This window comes from Bicyclus anynana, chromosome 18 (genome assembly GCF_947172395.1).
Source record: "Bicyclus anynana chromosome 18, ilBicAnyn1.1, whole genome shotgun sequence".
In the NCBI taxonomy this organism is placed as follows: Eukaryota; Metazoa; Arthropoda; class Insecta; order Lepidoptera; family Nymphalidae; genus Bicyclus; species Bicyclus anynana.
Window position 1 is genome coordinate 9221672 of NC_069100.1, and position 27991 is coordinate 9249662.

At 39.9% G+C, this 27991-nt stretch overlaps 2 protein-coding genes across 7 annotated transcripts in view; one reads left to right on the forward strand and one right to left on the reverse strand.

Moving 5' to 3' along the window:
• The window catches only part of LOC112055156 (uncharacterized), a 39889-nt gene extending 35991 nt beyond the window's left edge, over window positions 1-3898 (forward strand). For all 3 annotated transcript variants that reach the window (XM_052887196.1, XM_052887195.1, XM_052887197.1), the window contains exon 23: window positions 1794-3898. In XM_052887196.1, coding sequence (XP_052743156.1) covers window positions 1794-2258 — 465 coding nt within the window. In that variant the 3' untranslated portion in view covers window positions 2259-3898. The remainder of the gene's footprint in view (window positions 1-1793) is intronic.
• Window positions 3899-4479: 581 nt separating this feature from the next.
• The window catches only part of LOC112055154 (neogenin), a 138784-nt gene continuing 115272 nt past the window's right edge, over window positions 4480-27991 (reverse strand). The window contains exons 14-28 of one of the 4 annotated variants that reach the window (XM_052887199.1): window positions 26278-26448; window positions 25015-25208; window positions 24367-24574; window positions 23261-23422; window positions 22256-22462; window positions 21364-21514; window positions 20847-20956; window positions 19698-19871; window positions 18708-18836; window positions 18072-18154; window positions 17352-17433; window positions 15937-16072; window positions 14751-14896; window positions 14336-14416; window positions 4480-13263 (exon numbers count right to left, since the gene is read on the reverse strand). In XM_052887199.1, coding sequence (XP_052743159.1) covers window positions 13121-13263; window positions 14336-14416; window positions 14751-14896; window positions 15937-16072; window positions 17352-17433; window positions 18072-18154; window positions 18708-18836; window positions 19698-19871; window positions 20847-20956; window positions 21364-21514; window positions 22256-22462; window positions 23261-23422; window positions 24367-24574; window positions 25015-25208; window positions 26278-26448 — 2177 coding nt within the window. In that variant the 3' untranslated portion in view covers window positions 4480-13120. Of the gene's footprint in view, window positions 13264-14335; window positions 14417-14750; window positions 14897-15936; window positions 16073-17351; window positions 17434-18071; window positions 18155-18707; window positions 18837-19697; window positions 19872-20840; window positions 20957-21363; window positions 21515-22255; window positions 22463-23260; window positions 23423-24366; window positions 24575-25014; window positions 25209-26277; window positions 26449-27991 lie in introns of all 4 variants that reach the window. The other 3 variants (XM_052887200.1, XM_052887198.1, XM_052887201.1) reach the window with 3 other exon arrangements.

Genomic DNA, 27991 nt, shown 5'->3' on the forward strand with positions numbered 1-27991 from the left:
ATTCCTTGGTAATAGTTTCCCACGCTTCTTCTTTTTGCTTTATAGAAAGTCCGTTATTCTTTTTATTCAATATTATTGATGAATATTTCTTGATAAGATTCTTTAATTTCTCAATCTCTGATTTATCGAAATTAGTAGACCGCTCACTGTAAGTAAAATAAAAACAACAATAATATTTTGATCACAATATTTTATTAGTAATTTAAAAGTTGTTTTTATGAGCACGACACTGATAAGTAATATGGAATAAAACAACATACCTACTAACCAGGCTTACGTCCAAATCATCTTCATATATAACTTTAAAAACTTCCATAATTATTTAATAAATCGATTGTTTTAAATCGATAAACATTAACCAAAATTACACAAAATAACAAACCATAGAACACTGACGCGGAACTAAAACTTTGTCTTTGTCATGTTGACATTTGACAGTGACAACTGACAAGCGATGCTGCCATATGTAAAAAAATCTCCCCACGATCTTTTGGGAAATCCGAGTGATAGCACAATAGCAAGGACTTTCACTTTTAGTTTAGCTGTTGGTGCATGAAGAAACACATTAGCCGAACTTTTAGTATCGGGCAAGTAAAAGTCGATACTTTTACTGGTTACTTTAGCTTTACATGAAGAAACTGGCTGTAACTAGATAAGAAAACATTGAGATAAAAAAAATTATGATGATGAATGTTTTCGTATCTTTCTTTTTTATTCTTTACAAGTTAGCCCTTGACTACAATCTCACCTGATGGTAAGTGATCATGCAATCTAAGATCGAAGCGGACTAACTTGATAAAAATCTACACCTCTTTCGATTTCTACAGGACATCGTACCGTAACGCTTGGCGGTACGTATTTGTCGATAGGGTGATAACTAGCCACGACCAAAGCCTCCCACCAACCAGACCTGGACCAATTAAGAAAATCTCAATCGGCCCAGCCGGGGATCGAACCCAGGACCTCCGTCTTGTAAATCCACCGCGCATACCACTGCGCCACGGAGGCGATTTAGCGTTCCGGTACGATGTCGTGTAGAAACCGAAAGAGGTGTGGACTTTCATCCTCCTCCTATCAAGTTATCCCGTTTACATCTTAGATTGCATCGTCACTTACCATCAGGTGAGATTGTAATCAAGGGCTAACTTGTAAAAAAAAATAAGAGGTCTAGTGTCTAACAATAATAGAATAGAATAGATATACTTTATTTGCACACCACAAACACAAATACAAGTGAAATAAAAACAATTTAGGAAGAGATCAGCATACAAAAGGCGGCCTTATCGCTAAGTAGCGATTTCTTCCAGGCAACCTTCAGTTTAGGAAAACTTAAGGACATCAGCAGATGGCGTTAAACAAAAATAACCATAGTATTAGTAATACCAGCAACAAAAATAACCAGCGCTGCATGCTCTTTTTATTTAAAGAGTATGTAGCATATGCTGAGTTGGGGCCCTTTATTGGGTTATGCCACACATCGCAGGGTATTGTCCTGTCATATTATTTAATATGACAATATTATTTGTTAGCATTATATGATATTATGAGCATATTGTGTTGTGTGGCAGAATGCTGTAATAAAGATTTTTTTCTTTCTTTCTAATACTGTACTACAAAATATTTGTAGAGAGAGAAATGATCCTGAACTTGATCTCCCAATGTACTAATGAAACGAAGATTTGCATGTGTTTGCTCTAAAATAAGGTTAAAACAGAAACGCTTAGAAGCTGTAATTATATAGCAACCATAGTATTAGTAATACACATATAATTCAACAATAATGTAATAATCAGGTGTGTCGCGCGTGCGGCGTGGACCCGAAGCGCGAGCGCGCGCGGCTCTACAACATCAAGCAGCGCTACTACCGCAAGATCGCCGACCGGCCGCTCAAGTTCGTCGCCGTGGAGCGCACGCGCCGCTGCGACGTGTGCCGCGACGGGCCGCAGTTCGTCGCGCGCCCGGACACGGTGCGCGTCAACGGCAAGCGCTACGAGAGGCTGACGGACGAGCCGCTGCAGTACGCGCCGCTGCTCAGTGTCGTGCCGGACGCGGCCGCCGGCGCACGTCTCGCGCGCGCCGCCGCGGAGATGCAGCTGCTGAACGTGCGCACGGGGCAGCGGCAGCGCGTCATGTACCGCGACTCGCCGCGCCACGAGCTGCTGCGCGCCGCCGTGCTCGCGGTCATGAAGCGCGTCGACCGCGAGGAGGTAGACGCGCGCTACCGCCGCAGCATAGCGGGTGATAATGGCGACACCTAGCCATTGTTAACTGTAGGCCCGACATATGCAAACGACTGAGTTGGAAATATCGCTCTCTCTCATTTTTTTTTTATTCTTTACAAGTTAGCCCTTGACTACAATCTCACCTGATGGTAAGTGATGATGCAGTCTAAGATGGAAGCGGGCTAACTTGTTAGGAGGAGGATGAAAATCCACACCCCTTTTCGGTTTCTACACGATATCGTACCGGAACGCTAAATCACTTGGCGGTACGTCTTTGTCGGCAGGGTGGTAACTAGCCAGGGCCGAAGCCTCCCACCAGCCAGACCTGGACCAATTAAGAAAATCTCAATCGGCCCAGCCGGGTATCGAACCCAGAACCTCCGTTTTGTAAATTCACCGCGCAGACCACTGCGCCACAGAGGCCGTCAGTCAAATTATATCACAACAAAAGAAAGAGCGATATTTTCCGTCGACAATATGTCATTTTGTCTTCACGACATATGTCGTGATCGCATGTTAGGTCTTAGAAACTCGCGTGGGTTCCATACGTTGATTGTACGACATATTTCGCATGTTAGGTCTTAAAGACTTGGGTTCCATACGTTGATTGTTATCTAAGTTTTTATTCTAACCCAAAGGAGATGGTCGTTTCAGACCGGATCTGATTTTATGTACTGTTAATGTTAATTAAGCATGATAGTAATACTATAAAGGAAAAGTTAACTCACTGTAAGATAATGCACTGTTAGTTTAGTTATCTGTAGATAGAATACGTGTAGTAAGCAATACTATAAAACTTTTTATAAGCCAATGGCTTCCTGTACCAAATAACTTCTGATTTTTATACATCGCACAAGCGTCTTGTGCACGTTTTAGTTAAGGTATAACATAAGTCATTTTTTATAGTAGGTATAGGTATATATTATGAATAACAAAATAAATATGCGTTTATAAAAATACATTTTCGTAGGATTGCCTGATTCATTGTAGTTAGTTTAAGTTTGAAATTTCCTTAATGTATGTGTCTTTACTTAAAAGGGTATAAATAAGTGAAAATAAATTGAGTATATATTTATCGCGTTTGTATCAAACGCACTTCGCTCTGTTTCAATTGATAGTACACAGAGTAAAATAAAAAATTACGATGCACATAATGATATAGTTTATAAGAGAATAGGTTATAATTAGTGTATCTATGATGAAATAGACTTAATTGATTTTTTTATTGAGTGCTCGGAACACCGCGGTGTCGTAGCCGCCCCAAATACAAAATTCAAAAACGAATACATTCTCGAGTCAGTACGACACGAAGCGTCGCATCAGTGACTTCTAATATTATTAAAGAAAAATGGAGTTTTATGTTTGTAAATATTTTAAAAACTGTTCACAAAAACTAAAGAAATAAGATGGAGTATTTTTTATTGGTAATTATTGATTATTATAAATAATACACTAATTATGAAAAAAGTTTGTATATGAAAGAGATGCGTGACGTTTTTATGGGTTTCACCGGCTTCACCACTTGTAAATATACATTCTGTATGATCCTTATTCTGTGTGTGGTAGTAAGAAACAACAGTTGATGATTTGATCTGTCATCTCGAATTTTGTATGTACTTTTTAAAATAATTGTAAAATATTTGATTACCTATTACACGAATGTTTCTTTTAGTAAATGGTTGTTTTTTTTTACATTATCACTAAATTGCCATACACCTACCGTATACCAAATTAAAAGAGTCTCACAAACTTGAAAAAACTGCTTCTAAACTAAATGAAATTATTTTAAAATCCAACCTGTTATAAAATAATTTTACGTACATTGATTTCTTTCAAAATTAATAAATGAATATAAAACATGGACGCTTCTGTAGAATTTTTGAAATGGCTTAAATTTTTCCTTTTCATTTCTAAATCATATTTGTTTATCCCTTTTAGTAGGCAAGATAGCCCGTATCTTGCAAACTAAATGCATGCCTATAAAAACACTGATATGAAGTGAGATAGGTGTAGGATTATTTAGTAATTATTTCATTACTGTAAAGAGGCACTGATGTTCATTTATTGTTGCATATTGCTTTATAAAACGAGGGATGAATGTTTGATGGAAGATGTGGTATGGCCGTACTGATCAATAAGAAAGAATGGCATATCGTTAAATGTGCGGGTCGCATAGCCCACACGCCCGCGTATCTTATTTGGATGTTGCGAACTCCTTGGTCGCCACAAAGGGGTAGTTGTAATAAAACACTTGTGTCAATAAATAATACAAGTTTATTGAACTAGTACAGAGCGGTGGTCGCTCACGGCGCCCCGCTCCTACGCTATACAGTAAATTATATAATTACAGAATTCCGTAGTCGCAGTCTCTTGCTGGTGGGAACGTAACCACAGTGGCGCCATGTTGTGTACCGACCGCTGAGACACGTGAATACCATACTAGGCTTAGTACTAGTAGTAATACTAGGCTCAGCAACTAAAAGAACTGAATAAAATTAGGGCAGCACGCCCGTCTATTATTTTTGCGCATACCTACACGTTGGGTTTTCCGTTTTCTATGTCTACCCATATGCTCGTCGGCTCAGCCGCCAAGTAAGTCCAGTCCGTGTCCAATTCATGAGCCTAGAGGGGCCCTAGACACTTATACCGACGGCGATGCTTAGAAAAAAAAAACTCTTTAAAACTTTATAAATTTAAAAGTTCTTACAGTCCTTGATAAACAGTTTATCGAGAGGTTCTTACTTTTTTATGGTCCTTCGAAGTGATTTTTTGGTCCTTCGAAATAGAATTTTTGGTCCTTTTAAGTGGTTTTTCATGGTCCTCCGAAGTGAATAAGTGAAACGATTACAAAGCAAACGAACTAATGTCAAGACGTGTGTACAAGATTTACGTGAGGCAAACTCAACGTGTCAATGCGGTCGGTAAACAATTGGCGATAGAACAATTATACAGTTTTTCAAAATATTAATAAACAATACAAAAAATCAGTCTAAAATTTCCCTTAATAATAATATGATACTTTGAGCGCCACCATTTTGCCTTTTTATTTTTTTTTAGCAAACGCGTTTTGTTTATAGGAATTTGTGGGTATATTACCTTTCCCTGGTTTTTTATGCTTTTTAACTAATATCATTGTTCATAAATCTTTACACCAATTATTGATTTTTAAAACAAAATAATACTGACGCACTTGAATCACTTGAATAATGAGCGTTGTACATAACTTTTGCATCACAATGATACGAATTATGTACACTTAAAAATTAGGCCTATAGTTAGGTAAAATATGTGCAAGATTAGTTTTTTGTCTAATAAATACTTAGAATCAGAAATCACAATAAGACAAAATGGCGGCGCTCGATATAAAAACTCCCAATAAGACAAATAAGCTACAAATGTAAATCAGTCCACGAAAATACATATCACGTCAACGAATACTCAATATAAAGGGACATCCACACCTGACTCTCAATTCAGCCGCCGACTATCACGCACCTTTATGTAGTTAAGTTTTAGTAGCAGGTAAGGTTATGTTGCATATTGTAATCCAACTTTTAATTAAATTATTTAATTACTTGGGTTCGAAACTAGTCGGGCATGCTCCGACGTTTGTATTTGTTGAGTTTTAGTCGTGTTTCATAATAAATTACTATGAATAACAATCACAATAGTTTAAATTCTAAAATACCTACAGTAAATTTATGTTTAGCTCCCTTTTTAACTACAAAAGTGAATTAATTGAAATCTCACCACACAGCCAAAATACGTAATTTAACGAATAATTTTATCATATTGATAGTAGTTAGTCTGTCTCCACTGTCACCCCAGTGTAATCATTTGTACGCACCGACCCTTACCTACGTAACCTGTCAGCGGCCGACTGAGTCAGGTGTGGATTATTACAAACTGTCTGTTATAACGGATGAAAAACTCGAGGAAGATCGTGTAAGTCTAAACATTCAACATGAAGTGCACCAATGTCACGCGCGTCTGCACACAGATGTAGGTAGTTGTGCGTAGAAAACGTGTATTTGAGACGTACCAAAAATTTCATTTGTTGATATCTTAGTTATGGTAGAGGTAAGAAGATTTATCTTACTGAAGTAACACTTTTTTATGCACGCTTGACTTAGGCAGTAAGCACTAATGCGTTTTCAAGTGCAAATGAAACGACATTCAGTTAAGTTTTAAAAGCGCCATCTGTAGTTTTCTTGATTACGACAAAACCTGTAACGCCAGCGTCGAATCCGTTTAATTGACGGTATAATTATGAACTAGTAAGAGCTTTTGAAGTAAATCAAGTCCAACACGAGAGATGGCGCTACTAACTTTTAAGTTTCTCTTTCATGTATTATTTTATTTTTGAAAGAAGTTTTACTTCAGCTTGTGGTCAACTCACTAGTTTTTCTTTTAATTTTCAGAGGAGGATGGAGGCGCTACTGTAGCACTAGTGTAAATTTGATCTCACAATTCTACCCTCCATAATTAAATGTTCAAATTAAGATGGGTAGAATTAACAATACAGCAAACTTCCATCTCTACATTTTATAGTACAACATATTTTGGTCACACTTGAACTATATTCAAGGTTTACAAGTGAATACTATTTAGTCCCTCACACGAGTTCCCCTTACCTCCCTCCATAACTATCAAATATAATAACATAAATAAAATCTTGTAGAACAATCACAATATTTCAGTACGCAATTTTGGTGTACTGAACAATTGTGATTGTTCTACAACACGACTCGCACACGCTTTAACTTACTTTGAAACCGAAATCTCGATATTAATTTTAACAGGTAATACTTGTAACTGTGACATTCATTCTGGTCATATCACATCCAGAATAAAAGGCACTCCATATGCCCGACATTAGGTACATATGTCAGGCATATGTCAAGTGACGTCACAGTCAAAGAGAAGCCGCGCGCAGACGGCGGGTGCGACGGGTGGTGGGGGCGAGAGGCGAGGTACTTACGCTACGTATTTATTTATAATAATAATTATAGAAAAATATTAAACAGGGCTTATTTACACGGACAAGTTGTAAAGGTCGAAAAGGGCGACCCCCTCATACGTGAGACAGCGAGCAACGCCCGGCGCTGTGCTAGCTTTATTAAGTTTTTAAATTAATGTCAAATTAGAGCTTGACTGCAGTCCTACTTATGTTAAGTGTCTTGATAGCGCGTTTAACTTGGATAATTTACTTAAAGTTTTTAAGTGGTTCTTATCCACAAAACTGATCGTAACGTTAAATGTTCTGGCAAGACGCTTACCGGAACGTTTTTGTCAGTAATTTATTTATTTATTATATATATTTTATTTGCACAATACAATGACAAAGGCTGCCTTAACGCTAAGTAGCGATTTCTTCCAGGCAAAATATTACTGCAGTGTAGGTACATATAAATCATTTACATCCTAATACATAACCAATGTTACACAAATACGAACTACAATCGTAACCTAACACGAGATAACCTGAGTAAGTTCAGAATATATGATTTCCTAAAATCACTCAAGCTGGGTATCGAACCCGACTGAAGGTTATTAAAAGGATAGCGTGAGGATTCCAAGCTATCGTATGTATGAGGGTAGTCTAAGTTAACACCGGGCTAAGTGGTTAGAGAGCGATGGCTGACCAACTTTTGTTGCCACGATTTGTTCCATACAAGGGAATAATCTCATGAAACTGATTTAATCAGCTTTTAAAAAATCCAAAATTTCTACTACAGCAAAATTTTCGAAAAAGAAATAAATATTTCTCTAGGACTACAATAAATATTTTTTTATAGAAAAAACAGTTTATCCTATTTTAGTTGAAAGATTTCGCTCGACTAACAATCGCTCGCCCGGACGACTTACAAAATATTAAACAACAATTTATCAAAAAACGGTGTTCGATATAAGACCTTATCACGATGCAGTACGGTACAATATTTACAGTGAGCGGCTTTCACACCGCAGATAGTACGAAAAAAACTATATTCTGTCCATTTCTCGCATTAACAGTCAAAAAAAGAGCGCAATCTTAGTTTATATATGAAAAATCTTGGTCCTTGAAGCGCGCAGTTACATATTTTTAATTAGAATCAGTCTGTTAACTAAAAAAAAGTGTGTCAGCTCCGACGCACTAATGGAGTTTACTCTTTCAGATCGACTCTCTAAATAGGTGTGTACTACGCCTGAAAAATTAAAGGTGCGCAACCGAGGTGCAGCAGGCAGCGCACGGTGAAAGGTGCGCAGAATGGGTTGCGCACAAAAACGTAACGCTGTCATTTTTTCATCGAATTTTACTGCCCATATTTTTTCATACCGGGGGCTATCAATGTCAGGATGAAAGTTTTCCATTGTGTTGAGAATTGAGATATTTTCGTTGTTTACATTTAATTTAATTTGCGTACAGGTCCAAATTCAACTGAGGTGGATTTGATCTGATCTGATTTTTTCATGGCATCCGGTGTAATGTGAACTGTGTCCAATGTCCGTGTATCTTGGTAGGTACCTACTGTACGAATTCGTAAGTTTTGCCAATAATGTTAGAGTCCAATGTCAAATGCTTAAAGGAAATTCGTATTTTTTCATAGGCATGTATTACTTCTCCATAACTCCTGGTTGACGGCTTTATAGGTTCTTTACCAGACACCTTGTATATGAAAAATCGATTCTTAAGGAGTAAACTCTAAAAATGTGATCATATCGGTCTCGTTCGTCTATTAATTAAAAGAAATAGACAAAATATAGCTCAAGCGATATCGTATATTCAAAAGACAGAATAATAAATATTAATATGGCGACCTAGATCATATAATAAAAGGATTATCGTAGGCCACGGAGCGAACTAACCACACCTGAGCCGGCGCAATATGATACAAATAATCACCGGCTCTGGTACCGTGAATTCACCCAATTAGAAATTAGAAATCCATTTAAAAATGTACAAATACTAGGAAATACAAAAATTTATACAATCCACCTTACACTATAGGCTACAAGTTGCGACCCGACTAATATACTTATTTGCGGGATTACTTTCTTATTTTACGCAACAAAACAAATATTACATAATATGACTACATACATCACATATGAGGCCGTTTTTAATATAAATCATTCATCAATTATACCTATATTTTAGCAGCGAATGCATTTCTTAATCTGAGAACATGGAAGTCAAACGTCGCTTTTCAACGATCACCATTAACAACCCATATTCGTCTCACTGTTGAGCCCGAGCCTCCTCAGACTCAGACAGAGTCCTCTAAGAATGAGAGGCATTAGTCCACCACGCTGGTCCAATGCGGATTGGCAGACTTCACACACAGAGAATTTAGAAAATTCTCAAGTTTCCTTACGATGTTGTTCCTTCACCGTTTGAGACGCGTGATATTTCATTTCTTAAAATTCACATAACTGAAAAGTTGGAGGTGCATGCCCCAGACGTATTCGAACCTACGCCCTCCGAATCCAAGGCAGCGATTTTTGACAGCAATATTGAGCTTGATAGTAGCTACTTCTGTCATAGCCAACCACACCAATATTAAAAATCGATGTGCCTAGTGCTGTATGTAGCGCAGAATAAGAAAGTAGTCCCGCAAGCCGCCCGACCTACTGACTAGCTTTACACGAAAATATACAAGCAACTTCTTCACTGGCGCCACACCTCGTGCTATACTATGCCAACATCTCGCTACAGGTTGAATCAACCGTAATATTATAAATACAGTTAGATTGTGCCGACGAGCGTGTAGTTTACGGTGCCTAAACATGGACACTGACAGCGAGACTAGTCCACAAACTCCAAGTCGCTCAGCGTGCTATGGAGAGAGCTATGCTTGGAATCTCTTTGAGGGATAAATTCCGGAACGAAGTGATTCGACAAAGAACGAAAGTTACCGACATAGCTCTAAGGGCTAGTACATTGAAGTGGCAGTGGGCTGGTCATGTCTCTCGGACGACCGATGGTCGTTGGAGTCGTAAGGTCCTTGAGTGGAGACCGCGTCTCGGTAAGCGAAGTGTCGGGCGCGCCCCCCCCCCCCCCCCCCCACTAGGTGGAGCGACGACCTCCGGAAGGTGGCAGGCATCGATTGGATGCAAAAACCCAAAGATAGATCCGGCTGGCGCTACTTAAAAGAGGCCTATGTCCAGCAGTGGATACATGATGGCTGATGATGATGAGTTAGATTGTAAACTGTGCTTTTAGTGCGATAGATTATGAAACAACATAGTGCTTACATTTTTAACGTGTTTGTGTAACGTGTCAATTAGGCAGATTTTAAGGAATTTATTTGTACATTCACAAATAAAAAAAAATACCTAATCTAGCCTAATTATTGGTTTCTGAACCACTCGAGTTCCCGTTCTTAGGAGTATGTATGGAGTTCACAATGTATCGACAGTTTACAATCTCGCGGGATAGGTTATAAGCTAGTGATCTCGTTATGAACGGTCTCGTCGCGCCATAAATAATTTCCCTATGTCTATCTCGCTAGAAGTTACATACCTTATGGAGCCTTTTAGTGAAGGGCGTAGTAAAAATATCGATAAGTAGCCATTACAATCTTAATAATTTAACAACGTTTTGATATTAAGCTATATTTACGTGTCGTTCCTATTTAGATACCTTATAAAGTCCGTTCTGACACAAAAATATCTTAGTTCTTTCCATTAAATATTCACGTCCTCTAGCATTTTTCATATACTTGATCCAATTTAATGAGTGTTCTTATTAAAATATTTTCCGCCTTTAAAATTAGGTAGATAGTCTTGGTATTCTGAAACACTACATAACAAGCTGTTTACCGATAATGGTCCCGCTGTGTTGCACTTCTCTATTGACATTTATGACTTGAAGGGGCAGTTCATATTGAGTTTATTATGACTACAATAGGTATAGGCCTTGATCCTGATTATATATGAGTGCAATAAAGCCTATATACGCCATATAGCCTACTGCACTCTTCTGCCGCGAATTATTGCAACGCCTGCAGCGAGATTTTGTTCATAACATAGCACTATCAGAAATTATAATTAAAGTTATCATATAATAGTTTCGTTTCATTTATAAAACAAATTACACTTATATCAGTAACGTGTTACGCCAGCCACACACGATCAAGTATATCGTGAAGTCTACAGAGCTTAGAGATGTGGATAAAATATCGAAATATCGTATATGTTCACATCCCTAAACGTATACTTGACCGTGTGTGGCTGGCATTACACTTCTAGACATAGATATCGCATATGTACGTATCGTATAGACACTATACGATATTTACTTCACCGTATGTTAGCCAAGTTCGTAAATTATATGGCACTAAATTCGTAAAATCGAAACCGCTTAGCCAGTGTCCAATAATTATTAATATTATTATTATTATCTATCTATACAACAATATTGAATAACAGAACAATCAGAATATAGCATGGATGTGAATCTAATAAAAAAAATTCAAAATGTAAATAAAAAATCAAATGTCTTTTATGTCAAAGTAAAAAAGTTAAAAATCACAACCAAACTTAATTTTTTAAGCTAGTAAAGTATTAAATTTATTTTCGTGCGATTTTCACAGGTTGAGCTTATACAGAAGCAACAAAATAGGCTTTGATTCATTGTACATTCGACTGGCTAGTGTCGGATTCTATTTATAACACCACACACATAAATAATGAATAGTTTCCATAAACTGTCATATTTTAATAATGTCATCCCATCATTCTTTTTAATTTCGAAATCATTAATTTTTCAAGACAACGAATTATCACATCGAATAAGATAATGTCCTTAATTCATGACTTTGTTTTTGCAACAAATCGTAAACCTAACTATTTTCCGTCGCAAGAACAATTTCATAAAAAAAAAGGATAGGATAGACAACGGTGGCGTGCTGTAGTTTTCGAGCAGGGTATTTACTATTAACACAGAAAAAGTGGCGAATTCGTCATTCATCACTAAGCATTGTTAAAAAATCTGAAGGTTTGCAGTGCTTTCACGTTAATATGAAGTGCACACCACCGCTGATAAATTCGAGTCTACTCAAAGTCACTCGAGTTAATGTCTGTTTCCATTGTCAAACATTCCACGACACTATAACAGTGGCTATCAATGTCTATGTTTCGGTGGAATGCTACTAGCATTAATTCCTCACTGGTACACTTATCTCCGATAGTCCAAAGCACTGGGCGAATTCGTCGGGCTTGTCCCACTTTAATCCCCGACAGTCCAATGCGCCGTTAGGCTAATCACACGTCGACCTCCGACAGTCCAACGTGCCGTTAGACTAATCACACGTCGTTCTCCGACAGTCCACAGTGCCATTAGGCTAATCACACGTCGATCTCCGAAAGTCCAATGTGCCGTTAGGCTAATCACACGTCGATCTCCGACAGTCTAACGCGCCGTTAGGCTAATCACACGTCGATCTCCGAAAGTCCAATGTGCCGTTAGGCTAATCACACGTCGATCTCCGAAAGACCAATGTGCCGTTAGGCTAATCACACGTCGATCTCAGAAAGTCCAATGTGCCGTTCGCCTAATCACACGTCGATCTCAGACAGTCCAACGTGCCGTAAGGTTAATCACACGTCGATCTCCGACAGTCTAACGCGCCGTTAGGCTAATCACACGTCAAAGACATTGGGAGTGCGTGCGTGCACCGGGCTCGTGCTAGGAGTGAAACTCGATCTGCGTAATGAAGGACAGGTCCTTCATCATTCAACACTTCACAACACTTAAATTGCACGTTGTCGATGGAATGCTTCTAGTGTTCAGTCCTCACTGGTACACCAATCGACAGTCCAACGCGCTGGGCTGGTCACACGTCTATCTCCGACAGCCCATCGCGCCGTCGGGCGGGTCACACGTCGAAGTAGCGCGCGGCGCCGGGCTCGTGCTAGCAGTGGAACTGGTTCTGCGTGATGGCGGACAGGTCCTTCATGAGCCCCTCGAGGTTCTGCATCTCGCGGTGCAAACGCTCCGTGGAGCGCGACGGCGTCAGCGGCTCCAACTCCTCAGAGCAGTGCGCCACAGCGCCGCCTGCGTGCAACAGGTGTTTTATTTATTTATTTATTTTATACGGTTTTTTTTATTTTTTATTCTTTACAAGTTAGCCCTTGACTACAATCTCACCTAAGTAAGTGATGATGCAATCTAAGATGGAAGCGGGCTAACTTGTTAAGCAGGTAGGTAGCAACAGATTATGACAATTAAAATTGAGTTTTGCAAAGAATGGATTTGTCAAGTTCTTGTGTCATAGATCCACTTATAGGTTACCTCAACATGTGTGTACTGGAATAGAAACATTAAAAGAATTAAATGAATAATAAATAGGTTAATTAGACTAATTAGGGAAAAAACTGATTTAGATTTGCGTTTATAAATATAAATATAGATATAGGGAAAAAAAACTGATTTAAATTTGCGTTTATAAATATAAATATGTTCAAGACCACATGAACATAAACAAACAGTAGACATTCAGAAGGATTTATATTTAATCCTCCAAGTTTTGTTGTTAATAGAGAATCACCAAAAAAAACATTAGAATTTACAGACGTAAATATTTATTTTGTAGCTATTTGCCCATATCTTGATTATGTAACCATCAATCAAACTGAAATTAAACCAGTCGAAGGCTGCCTGTCTACCAAAGCGGAGCAAGGGAGCGTTGCGGAGAAACGAACGACTATGTCAAATAAATAAATATTAAATTTCATTTATTTAACCCCGCTCCTTTTCCCCACTCCGCTTACCGTTTTATATAAATTTTTAAACTAGCTCGCAAGTCCCTGTCCACTAGAGAGGAGCGGAGATTTTGTACAATCCTATTGGTTAATATTTCTCCGTTTCCCAGCTCCGCTGCTGCGCTCCGCTTCGGTGGGCTTGCAGCCTAAATCTGATTAATTAATCTAAAAAAATGCCACTACTATCTATGTTAATATTTAACAATAATAATATTTTACAGGAGAGATTTAATTGATTGTTTGCATTGAATAAGCTGTGAATCTAATGGGCCGATTTTAAAAATTGTTTTACTGGAAGGCGACATAGACGTACGTTATATTTTATCCGTATTCCCTTGTTTGCTAGTATTTAATAGTGTGCTTACCGAGTTGCAGGCGGTTGGGTAAGTGTCCGGGAGATGAGCTCGCGCTCTTTTTGTACGGCGACGTTTCACGCACGCTGCCCGCTGCGGGAGTAAAGATAACTGTTTGATATCATCGTCGGTCTTATTGTCATTTGTGTAAGGCGCTCTCAATTCAGATTTTCGCCGCGGTACTTTTTTCGTGTCGCGGAGTCTAACGTGATGTTTAGACATGTCTTGTCATGTGTAAGACATGGTCATTAACGTTAACATTTAATAGTGATCGTTAGAAAGTGAAACATTTTACGCTAACCCGTATTGTAGCGGGGTGGTTGGACTAACCTGTAAATCTCCGCCACTATGATGAATAGAAAAAAGAAGGTTTTACAGTGGACAGAGGAAGTACGCTAGTAATGAGCTGTGGGAAGGAAGCACTAACCCTTAGAGTGCGAGGGCGTGGAGTGGTCGGACGCGGTGTCGGGCAGCGCGAAGCTGTGCAGGCCGCCGCCGCAGCCGCGCCGCGACAGCGAGCCGCCGCCCGCGCCCGCCGCGCACCGCTCGCTCTCCGCGCTCAGCGACTCGCGGCTGCAACGACCACGTGCGTACAGAGATTGAATTATGACTGCTTAACCATTTAACATTCATTATATTTTAATCAGTCCACTATGGGGATGATGATTAGGTTTGAATATTTTAAAGAGCCGTGATAGCCCAGTGGATATGACCTCTGCCTCCAATTCCGGAGGGTGTGGGTTCGAATCCGGTCCGAGGCATGCACCTCCAACTTTTCAGTTGTGTGCATTTTAAGAAATTAAATATCATATGTCTCAATCGGTGGAGGAAAACATCGTGAGGAAACCTACATACCAGAGAATTATCTTAATTCTCTGCGTGTGTGATGTCTGCCAATCCGCATTGGGCCAACGTGGTGGACTATCGACCTAACCCCTCTCATTCTGAGAGGAGACTCGAGCTCAGCAGTGAGCTGAATATGGGTTGATGACGATATTGATATTTATGAGACATTCGGGTAAATGAAGTCAATATTAACTAATTAATATGTAAATACCAAAGATTGACTGGATGTTTGCAAAATCTACAAAAATTCTTCTATCGTAATTAGACGGAAATTCAGAAATTTTTAGCTTCCTTACATTAAAACGTGTCATTTTTCAATACATGAACTATAAACATTAACGCACGAATAACAAAGACATTTGAAATTTGTTTAAACGTCATTAGTTTGTGCCATTTTTGTATAGGGCGTTTTTCAGGGATCCGCGGCAGCGCCGCAAATCTGACCCTTTAAATCCCTGTAGCTCCGAAAGTAACGATCGCAGATATACTGTTACTTTTACAAAATTGCTTCACTATTAGCATACCCCAAATTTATATATAATATATAAAAAAAACTGTTATCATCCCGATTATTTATAATACAATAATATTACAAAAATTTGTTTTAATGTAAAATTAGATTCACGTGGATCCAAAAAAAGGCAATTTTATAAATTCCAAGATCCAATGGAACCGGATTATACACGATTGGATAGATATCAAGCGCAGAGCGTATCATGTTGCGTGCTCTCCAGAAGCACAGAAGGGCGGAAGGTGAAGCTACTCACTGCGTGTAGTGTCCGAGCGGCTCGTAGGCGACGTAGTGGCCGCGCTCGCGCGCGCTGGCGGCGCTCGCGTACACGTCGGACGCGCTGCTGGCGGGCGCCGAGCACGCAGCGCCCAGCGGACACAGCCCGGACCCACCTGGACGCACCAATTCGTTTATATAATCCCGTACCGGTAGCGTAAATCCCACCAAAAGATAAAAATGAAACCGGTATAACCAGTATAAGTAAGAAACTTCTTGTTAAAATTAACTTCTCTCAAAATAAAGTAAAGTATATTATTTACTCTAGTTATTATATATACATTTGGAAACACATGTTCCGAGAATGGTGAATTTGGATTTGACGTGGGGGTTGCCTAAAAAAGTTAACCTATCTTTAAATTCTCAACCAAGATTTCTTATGTGCATTTTTGACCATCTTGAAAAAAGTTTTGAATTCAGTCTTTTTTACAATAACTCGGTTCTCCATTGAGATACGAAAATTTTAATTAAGTACTTTTTAGTTGTTCTTTGAACGTTCTATAATTAAGGCCATTTACAATTTTTACCAATAGTTCATCGTTATTGAGATATCGATAAAAAATTTCAAAAATGTAGGTAAAGATATTTGTTTTTACTCATGATCGATATCGAAAAATTGTTTTTACCATATGGAAATGTCATCTAGGAAATCTTAATCGAGAATAATGACGTTAATACGTTAATTTTTTCTAGGCCAACTCCACGTCATATCCAAAATTCAGCTTTCTCGGAACAATTGTAGATGTAAGCCGTATGTTTCGACGTAGTAATTGTAATATTATCGACATGCTTTAGATCACTATTTTTTCGTAACTTTGACGAATTGACGGCACCTTTATTTGGAAGTCTCTTCTGTTAATATTCAAGATATACTATGAACAAATGAGTACACAATAAGTCATAGATTTGCAAATATAAATGTATATACTTAAAGATATTTTTAGCATGCTCAGAAGTGGTTTACAAATAATAAGAAAACTAATGTCGAACAAAGGTTTACAATGATTCACAACATTTGTCAGGACAACTTAATAAACAAATATAACCAAATATAACCAAAATAAAACCCTAGAATGGCAGAGAATGAACTTGAGTGGAGTCACGCACTTGTGAACGTTGTGTGTAGGGTTAAAGGGTCCTTTGACTGTTAAGAAACACTCTCCTTTTCAACTCTAGTCACTCCTCCCGCCTATTCCAAGCAGCCCATAAAAAAACACTCAACAAGTAATGTGGACGTCTCTAACGCCACGAGCACATTGAAGCCGATCGTACCCCTCTCTAACGCCCCACTCTTTACGGAAACAAGTCGCGCCACCTGACGTTATATCCGTCTCAAAATACTATTTCTTACAGTATATTATTTTTATTATTTAGTAAATAGGGCGTGGTACTCACAGGGCGCGGGCGGCGGGTGCAGAGACGCCAGCGACGACTGCGGCGAGCCCAGCGGCGCCACGCCCGCCAGCAGCGGCGTGCTCTGCGAGAGAAGGGCGTTAAATCGCATGTTACTCATTGTTTGACATTCATATAATTACGAATTCGTCCCATATTTTATATGCAAATTATCATTATCATCATTATCAACCCATATTCGGCGGCTGTTAGGCCAATAGTAGGTACATCACGCTTGCCCAATGCGGATTTAGTTCCTACACCTAGAGAATTAAGAAAATTCTCAGGTATGCTGATTTCCTCACGTTGTTTTCCTTCACCGTTTGAGACACGATATTTAATTTCTTGAAATGCACATAACTGAAAAATTGGAGGTGCATGCCCCGAACCGGATTCAAACCTACGCCCTCCGAATCGAAGGCAAAGGTCATATTCATTGGTCTATCACGGTTCATTATACCAAAATTTATAAAAAATACAAATATACATACCAAAATTTAATTTACATTAACCATTTAATTTACACATTGCCAATCACCAAACAACAATACCAATAAATTATTAATAAATGCTCACAGCACGTAACTAACGTGGCAACAGAAATGGCGTTTCATTCTAGACCACTAAAACGGATCTAATAAGCGTCATTAAGCCCACGCGCCTACATACAAGTTGCCGGTAACATAGAGAAAAGTACTCGTAGATTATCAATCCAAGCCTCACCTGGTCGGCCATGTGTCTCCGCCTCTCGCACGTGCCCGTGCATCCCACTCCCAGTCCCACGCCCACGCCCACGCCTGTCATAGCTGCGGACGATGATATGTATACTTGTTAATAATATACTCAACTCAACTTTTTTCGTTTTTTCATTATCAACACATATTCGGCTCACTGCTGAGCTCAAGTCTCCTCTCCGAGTGAGAGGGGTTAGGCCAATAGTCCACCACGCTGACCCAATGCGGATTGGCAGACTTCACATACGTAGAGAAATTGAAAATTCTCTGGTATGTAGGTTTCCTCACAATGGTTTCCCTTCATCGTTTGAGACACGTGATATTTAATTTCTTAAAATGCACACGACTGAAATGTTGGAGGTACATGCCCCGGACCGGATTCGGTCATATCCACTGGGCTATCACGGCTCAATATATAATAAATAATAAATTAACACACATAAAATAAAATCGTCCTGTATATTTTATCCGGTGCCCACGCTAACAATTTATTAGATAATGATAAAAAATACAAGCGAAAAGTGCACAAACAAAATGAAACAAATTAAATTAAATTAATTGATTATATACACTAGTACCCTATTAAATAAATTAAAACAAATAAAAAAATAAAAAGGTGTGAAACCTAAGCACGGTAGCAGGTGGTCGCAGCGCGTATCGTAGCGGCGGCACGCGGGCGACGCGCGCAGCACGCTCGCGTCGTCGCTGCCGCTGCCCGCCGCCGACGGCGAGCGCGAGTCTAAGGGAGGCGACACTAACGCGATAACTTAACTGAAAGCGTGCAGGGACCAACACAAAATATCTACACGCAAATTAAATATTGCTCAAAACAATATGCAACAAATAAAACAACTGGGTCAATTGCTAGAACTGAAAACAAAGCGCGAGCCTATTTATAGTGAAAAGTTATGTTGGGTAGACTACTAATTCAGTCAAAAATTGCGGTGTCATCACATATGTCATGAGATAACTGATATGTGAAAAATTTCGAGTGGTAAAAGGGAGTTATGTCACCCAAGACGTAGATAACGCTTCCACATATAACTTGCTTGAACTCCTTCACATTTATACAAATGATAGTACCCTGAATCGGAAGTTTCCATTTCGTGGAAGCATATATTTTATGTCTACTTATAAAACCTCAAATACACTACACGTTTCGTCGCTTTGACGAATTCCACATTCAGGACAACACCCTCCCAAACGACCCTCTAAGCCGAGGTCCTAGTCTCAGACGAGACACCCTTAGAGTCGTTCCGCCCATCTCCTCTGCATTTGCCTTCGGACCCCATCAGACGATGGTTCTACTTGGGCACCTAAATTGGGTCCTAACTGAAAATCAGTACTGCATACTTTTTTATTGGCAGTATGTGGTAAAATGCTGAATTGGAGCCTTTTTCTAGAGCCACATATTGCAGGACATTTTTTATTGATCCACTATTTGAGTGGTCAGTTAAACCATTATATAATGTAGAAGTTATTACTGTGATATGTGGCTTTACCTAAAAATAAAGATCTTTCTTTTTTTACTTAATCGATGACGCCGCTGAGGCTCAATTAAGGACCCTACGGCACTTCATCAGTCAAACAATCAGGTAAGAAAAACTGTACGCACCGACGTAGGTGGGCACGTATCTGCGGTCGAGGCTGGCGAGAGAAGGCGGCGCGTGGCGAGCGGGCTCGTAGTCGCCGGGCGGCGCGTGCGGCAGCGGCGCGGGCGGTGCGGGCGCGCGCGCCAGCGTCAGCGTCGACGACACCAACGCGCTGCCCTCTACACTGCCCGCCGATACTGCAGGGAAGAGCGTACTAATATTGTAACTTTATTGAAAGGCCTTTGTTATATTATTTTGTTCCAGCATGTAGGTTGGTGCAAACCCGCGAGTCACCTCTTGTTCGCGCGTTGGCATTGCTAAGCGGGGTATTGGAGTGGGATCCGGGTTTAGATTTGTTTTTCTCCTCGCCTGCTGAATTTCACAGAACTTTTAGCAGATACGTTCAAGTAATGCAGGAATTATAGATAGTTTATATAAACACATTATGTTAAGCCTGTAATGTTTATATATATACGTGTATAAAATATATAAATAAATAAATTATGTAGACCTTGTCACGTATGTTTTCATTTTAGATTACTTTTAAGTTTGAGGTCTAAAAGGTTGGAGCCCTGCGAGTCGTGGGTCCACCGCACTTAGCCCTGCCACCATTTATACCCCACTGTCACTATGTCACCACGCAGCATCGTATTTTGTTGAAAATTGTGGTAAGTCAGTCAGTCATATGTCATGTACGCAACAGATTAACAAGCGCAGATCGCATTTAAACGCGTGTTTCTAGCGAATTTACGTATTCATGCATAGATAAAATAAAGATTAAAAACAGAGAGAAGAAAAGACAGAGCAAGAGATAACACCCGGAAAGAGAGCACAAAAAGTTCAAGGCGGTTCCGTGTTGACCAAGGGGTTAAGGGAAGGTTATTTTAGTCTGTGCAAGTCAGACTTACCCTGCCGACCAGCTGGCAAAAGTCCGTAGGGATTTTTCTCCCAGGCAAAAAAGGGTCATTAGACCTTGACTTACCGATCTATTGATCGGGTTAAAATATTGCTCTTTCTTTGATACCAAAGCAACGAAAGAGAGACTAATATTTTCGATTTGGATATGTCGTAGTGCGGATAAACTTACTGTTCATTTGCTGTCAAGTATGATAAAGAGAGAGGCGTAAGTAGTTGATGAGAAGAGACAAAGAGAGACAGCGTCGTACTCTTACTGGCGGAGCTGTGGAGGCTCTTGTCCATGTGCTTCAGCTCCATCTGGTCGTGGTGGATCCACAGGTCCGGCGGCTTGATGGCGGCCGATGCGGACGCCTTCTGGTACGTGCTGGAATGTTAACAATTTTATTATTTAACATTGCTTGCAGCTAGATAATAGTATTAATGTAATAGATTGTTTATTATGGTAGTTGACTCATATAAAATTTAATGTAAACAATATTAATTTCGTGTATTACTTGGAATAAGGGTCCGAAATATACTAATTTTAATAAAAATCAGAAAAAGATTACTTTAGAAAATTAAGTTGAGAATTTCATATTTTATCTATTTTTCCAAACGCCAAAACACTGTCGGCCATTTAATGACGTCATTGTCTTAGTAAACATGTACAAGTCAAACAAAAGGATGTCCAATTTCCGCTTTAAAGTTTAAACCGATCTATCTAAGCTTTAACTCACAGTTTTCCTAGAAAATGTTAAATACAAATATGGTCCTTCGAGCCGGATGCCGTACCTGGTGTCGGGCGACATGGGCGGCGTGTTCCTCCTGCAGCACAGTGACAGCGCCAGCGCAGCCGCCAGCGCCAGCACGGCGCAAGCACCCCCTGCGCTGGCCCACAGCCACGCCGACGTCGCACTGGCCAGCCCGCCGCCCTCACCGCCTTCTGTACCCAGGAGTGTGTAATTATGTGTAGAATGTGGCCACAGTCAATAGGAACATGTAAGATATAAATAATGAATATTAATTCCTAAGCAAACCCACTAAGCAGTATCCATAAGGTTACCCACTAATGGACTGATGACATCAAGCGAGTTGCAGACAGCCAGTTACTGGCGACTCTAGACTGTTGTTCGGAAGTCCATGCAAGAGGCCTATGTCCTATATACGGCTATAATTTATAGCATTTTATACATCATTGTGCAATATCTGTGAGTACGTGATTAAGCTTAACGCATTTTAATAATAGGGATGATGACAGTTTTTTTTTAATTGTATATAAATTAAGACTATGCTAATAGTAAAGCAATTTTGTAAAAGTAACAGGGTATCTGCGATCATTACTTTCGGAACTACAGGGATTTAAAGGGTCAGATTTGCGGCGTTGCCGCGGATCACTGAAAAAACGCCCCATACAAAATGGTACGAACTAATGACGTCGTAGGCATTTAGTGATCGTTAGATTTGTATGGACGTTTAAACAGAATTATTAATATCTTTGTTATTTGTTCGTTTATGTTTATAGTTCATGTATTAAAAAATGTCACATTTAATGTAAGGAAGCTAAAACTGTATGAATTTTCATCTAATTACGATAAAAGATTTTCAATAGATTTTGAAATTTTATAATCTTATTTATTTTGCAAATATCCAGTCAATATTTGCTTTTTATGTATAAATTATTTACCAGCGCCGGTGGTGTAGGTGACGGCGGCGCTGAAGGGCCCCAGCCCCTTGCCGTTGCGCGCCTGTATCTTGAAGCTGTAGGTGGTGCGCGCGCGCAGCCGGTCGACGCGCGCGCGCGTGCGGTCGCCCACCACCGCCACGGCCGTCCACTCCTCCGCCGCGCCCGCCGCCGGCCCGGACCGCTGCACCGCGTACATTATCACGTAGCCTGGAAAATTCGAAATTCAAAAAAAATATTTATTTAAATTAGGCTTACTTTACAAGCACTTTTGAGAGTCCAGTCATGTCAAAATTTAAATTAATCTAATGGTGGTAAAAATAGTCGATACTCAAAATTAAAGTAAGCATGTACGCACGCAGTAAAACAACATGTGCGACTTGAGACCCTCGACAGAAGTATGCGTGAGAGCAAGGGAAGCTAGACAAAGTGACGCCGTAACGCGTTACGTTACCCTCCCATAAGATGTTATCACTTCAAAAATAATGTGCATTCGACCACACTATTGAAGTAAAACTTCTTTCAAAAATAAACTAATACAAATATGAGAAACTTGAAAAATAATGGCGGTTAGTAGCACCATCTCTCGGGTCACACGAGTTCCTACTAGTTAGTTCACAGTTATGTCATAAAAAGACTAAACGGATTCAGGCTTACTTGTGTTGTATCGTAGTTTAGCAGTGTTACTACAGATGGCGCTTTTCGATCCGGCTCGAAGGACCATGTTGCGCAGTAGGATTATATTACCATAGGCAGAATAATTAACTCCGATGTTAATTACGAGAAATTTTATAATTAACGTGTACATAGGCCGGTGGTTCGAAGGCAAGAGAGCGATGACAATTGACAATGCGTCTGCAGTGTTGCTAGCACTATTTTGATACATGAATTATTTACTATAATGTTGCCTGCAACACACACATACACAAGCTTACTAATCAAGTCTGGGGTTTATTAGAGCTCATGTTGCCGGCGAGCATGGACCACGCAGCCTGTCACAGTATTTACCGGTGATGACGCCGTTGGGACGCTGCGGCGGGCTCCACGACAGGTCGGCGGCGCGCGCGGGCGGCGCGGCGGGCGACACGCGCAGCTCGCGCGGCGCTCCACCCGGCGCCGCCTCCAGCGATGTGTTGCTAGCGAGCATGGACCACGCCGACTCGCGCCCGCCTGCCACATTATAAAAAAATTTTTAATTGTTTAAAATCTAAGTAAATCCTGTTAACAATTTTAAATATTGGTCCTACTAAATAATTGGTATAATAAATTGAGATATTGTCATGATACAAGGTATAAAAGCTGTCGGTTCCTTATTTGCGGGCAGTCGTTCGTTTGCCATTGCAGAGGTAACAAGTGCCAAGTGATTGCGGTAAAGTGTAATATATCTATATTGTATTGATGTATTGATGTATAATACAAAGTGTGATAGCAGTGAAGCGTAATATATACATATGTCGAATTGGTAAATAATACATAATATTGAAGATCTACCGTGAATATTATTTCGAAACCCCTCTAAACTTTATAATCCTAAAAGAAATTATGCCAGTTCACACTTCCCCTGAGTTTTCTAATCGAATTAGAAACAAATCACGTACTTGAGATCACACGACTGAAGTAAAACTACTTTTAAAAGCAAAGCGCCCTCTATGAGCCTCAAGCTGCATCGCATGGTTCTGTACAAAAAATGTACAAAAAGGGATTGTTTCAAACATCTCTAAGAGCACCATCTACCGGTAGTTTAAAATAACTAACACTGTTTCACTACACCTGTAGATAGCAGCACGCATCTTAAAGCCTCGCCCGATTACACTTTTCGCAACGCATTTACCAAATTACTATCCAAGTCAAACTTGCTTAAAGAACTTTCTTCATAAAATCAAAAAATTAAAAAATAAAAAGAAATATTGCCAGCTCAAACTTCCCCTGACTTCTTTAACCGCTTGACCGCTTCTTTCAAGTGCAAATCAGCTAAAACGCTTCGTAAAAGTGCAAGGGACAACAATTACGTCAGGATACAGATAACTTAAGATAATGTAAGAATATCTTATGTTATTATCAGTATCAGATAACATAACACAGTGTAAGAGAGAGCGAGGATACGACGGTCATACCTTTGATGAGCTTGACAGCGAACTCGTACTTTGTGAAGGGGCGCAAGTCGTCGATCATGCAGTTGAGATCGGACGCGTTGTACACGCGCGAGCGACCCCCGCCCGCCGCTCGCACCTCGTAACGCCGCCCGTCAGTCGCTGCCTGCCCCTTGGGCAGCGAGGGGTCCGTCCAGTACACCACCGCAGTTGAGCCGCTCAGCATTATCACCTGGAACAGTGTCACATTGATCATTACTTGGACCTTGCGACTTCACCCGAGTATATCCTATTTCAAAAAAGGGATAAAAAATAGCCTTTGTGCATTGAATTAATTAATACCCAAGACTTACAGACCACGACACGTTTGAAACCATCAATACTTTAATTTTAAGTTGTCGACTTTACTTATCACGGGGTTTTTCTACGGGAAATCAAGAGAAATTATGACCCCAGTCGTCGTCGTCGTCGAAGAGTTGCCACGACGAAACAAAATATATAAATGAACAGATTATACTCTACAATTGAACTGGTATAGCATTCCTTACAAAATGAATCTTCTTATACTCGATTATAAATAGATTATGTGTGTGACATCGAGACCTGTCAATCTGAAATCGACTTACATTTAAACTGAAACAATTATTATTATGGGGAGAAGAGGCAGGGTACCTTAAGGCCGACGGGCGGGATGAGCGGCGGCGTGTCGTCCTCGTCGTCGGCGTCGTCGTCGGGCTCGTCAGCGTCGGGCTCGTCGGGCTCGTCGTCGGGCGCGGCGGGCTTGGTGCGCACCGTGGCGTACACCGCCGGGCCCAGCCCCAGCGCGTTGCTGGCGCGCAACGATATCACGTACTCGGCGTTGGACTCTGTACGCAAACGCGCGTTTTATATTTCGCCACAATACCACCAGAATACATATGTACAAGTATAGTACACACTTTTGAATGTTTTTAGATATAGTGGTAAGGTAAACAATAGGCCTTAGATACGCACCATGGCGTACCTCGAGATAAAAGAAAGACAAATATCGCCTTCCCTTTAGTTGCGATGGGATGAGACATAGTAATGTTTTCTATTCCGCGGCTATTAGTAGACATTTCTCTTTCACTTATCTCAAGGTATGTCATAGTGCGCATCATGAGCCTACAGACAAGCGTTTATCAGTAGAAAGTTGAGTGTAAAACTGGAGAAATGTCCTTTAAAGTGCACAAAACAAGTACTTTTTAAGTAGGTCCACGAACATTTTAAATGTTTTACGAGTTTAAACGCTTTAGTAACGTTATGTCTTTAAAAAACGATAAATAAAAAGGCAAATCATATTACCAGTTTTTTGCCAAGAACTAATAGTTTTAAAATGTAACAGCTATTCTATCTTGTGTGCAATTGAAGCGAAGTCTTTTGCTTTAAAGCTTTTACGTACCGTGTTTGCGAATCACCCACCGCACTGTCATCTCATCCAAAACTGGGACCTATAATAAAATCTACACTTGCATACTTTCAACAAATGAAAGTATCCAGTACATACCAAGTCTACGAGTGAACTTCGATCACACCGAGTTTAAAGTCTGATAGTCCCAAGTTAAACAGTAATCAAATAGAATAATCTTCTCTTGACGATACGTACGATACGAAGTCGTAGATAGAAAGATTCCAGAGTGACTGCCCCCACCGCAAGCGGCACTGGCGGAGTACTGTGAGGTACGTCCCTTGAGAAGAGAATGTTCTACGGCAACTTCGCGCACCCAGCAACAGGCCCACGCGTGCTCCATTGTCCCACTACCACCACTACACGCTACATAGTCGAGGACGGTAGGTACGTACCGATCCCGCGGATCATACGCTAATGCACACGCAAGCGCTCGAGGGGCGCGGAGCAGGTGGCCCCGCATCAGCGCGCCCCCGTCGGCCCCACAGCACAGGCAGAGGGTTACATACCGAGTCCGCGTATCACGTGCGAGTGCGCGTGCGCGGGCAGCTCGCGCGAGTGCTCGTCGGGCACGCCGAGCCCCCAGCCCAGCAGGTGCCCCCGCACCAGCGCGCCCCCGCCTTCGCCCCCGCCGTCCCCCTGCCCCCACCACACTGAGATCCAGTCGCGGCCGGCGCGCGCTACGGCGGAGGGAGGTGATGCTTTATTTATCGCTTTTAGAATCGTTTTTAAAGGATTTTTGATTCCATTCTTAAAACTGTTGCAGAATATAGATTTATATGGAAACAGAAACAGATAAACAGAAGAAAAGCGGGCTTTAAAAGTATAAGTAGTAATAAAATTAATACTTAATCATTACAAATGTCGATTTATATGCTTTTGATACTAAGAATCATCACAACAAGATTATGGCGCGATGATGAAATATATTATTACGATTTCTTTTTTGGTATTCGGATCGAAGGACCAAAAATTACATACCTGTTATAAGTTATTACCAATGATGTATTAAGTACATATGTGTCAAACTGACATGAAACAAAATATTAAGAAGAATTTAACGAAGCTATTTTGCTCAGCTTGACTAGAAATTAAACATAAAACATTTTTATGAATGGAACCAAATCCTCAACACATTTAGGTGAACAACACAGAAAGCGTAAGAAAATGTAAAATTATTTTATTCTATTAAATTTTGACGTTTTAAGTAGTTTCTTTTATTTAGACAATATTTATGGCCAATTAGTTATTGATTATAATCTAAACACTACGTCTCTATAGAACGAACAACACATAGAAGATGAAGGTTTACTAATAAAAATAAAGGTAGTTCGAAAAGCAACACTACTTTTAATTGGAAATGATGCTTATTACGTTGGACACAATGCTTAATATTAACTGGCAGAATAAAGCCATACTGTCAATTTCTGCAAGAAACATTGTATATTGTTAGTTCGGAAAATGTAATTGTTTGTGTTCAACTAAAATAGCACTATTACAGTTTTAAAAGTTGCGTCTTTCTAATACTCACTTCAATACAAAAACTGAGGAAGCCGTTACAGATTAATTATTTTTGGAGTTTACTCCTTAAGAATCGATTTTTTATATATAAGGCGCCCGGTATGAGAAAAATCCGAGGGGTAAAACCAACTGAACTAACGAAAAAGTGTCACGTTTTTGGTGCGCACCTTTAGTGCGCAACTTTCTAATTTATTTAACTAATTTTCTATTCACACAGACTACGTTTCACTAAGCATTAGATCAGAATATCCAAAACATCCTTTCGCTCCACATGACGACCGCATTAATTTCGCTGACGAAATGCTCACGACTAACACAATACATACAAACATTACTGACCCATTTTACTATCATAATGAGCATTTATATTTTTTATTACGAAAATTTAAATTTTTGTCAATCGCCATTTTGTATTATTCACATGTCAACGTTCAAAACGCTCCATAATCCATCACACTTGAGTTTGATTTTTGCAACGCTCGGAAACTAGTGGATCGGTAAAAACTGTGATCGTTAGGATTGCTTAGTGGAACGCAGCACCAATATACTGTGAACGACCGTGTGCAAATTTTACACGGTATAGATATTTTAGGTTTATCAATTATATTTTGTATTGAAGTGTGTGTAAGAGATAGAGAAACAGAGAGGAAGGGAGTTTGTGTTATGTAGTCCTACACCAGAGAGTAGGATAATTAGAAATAA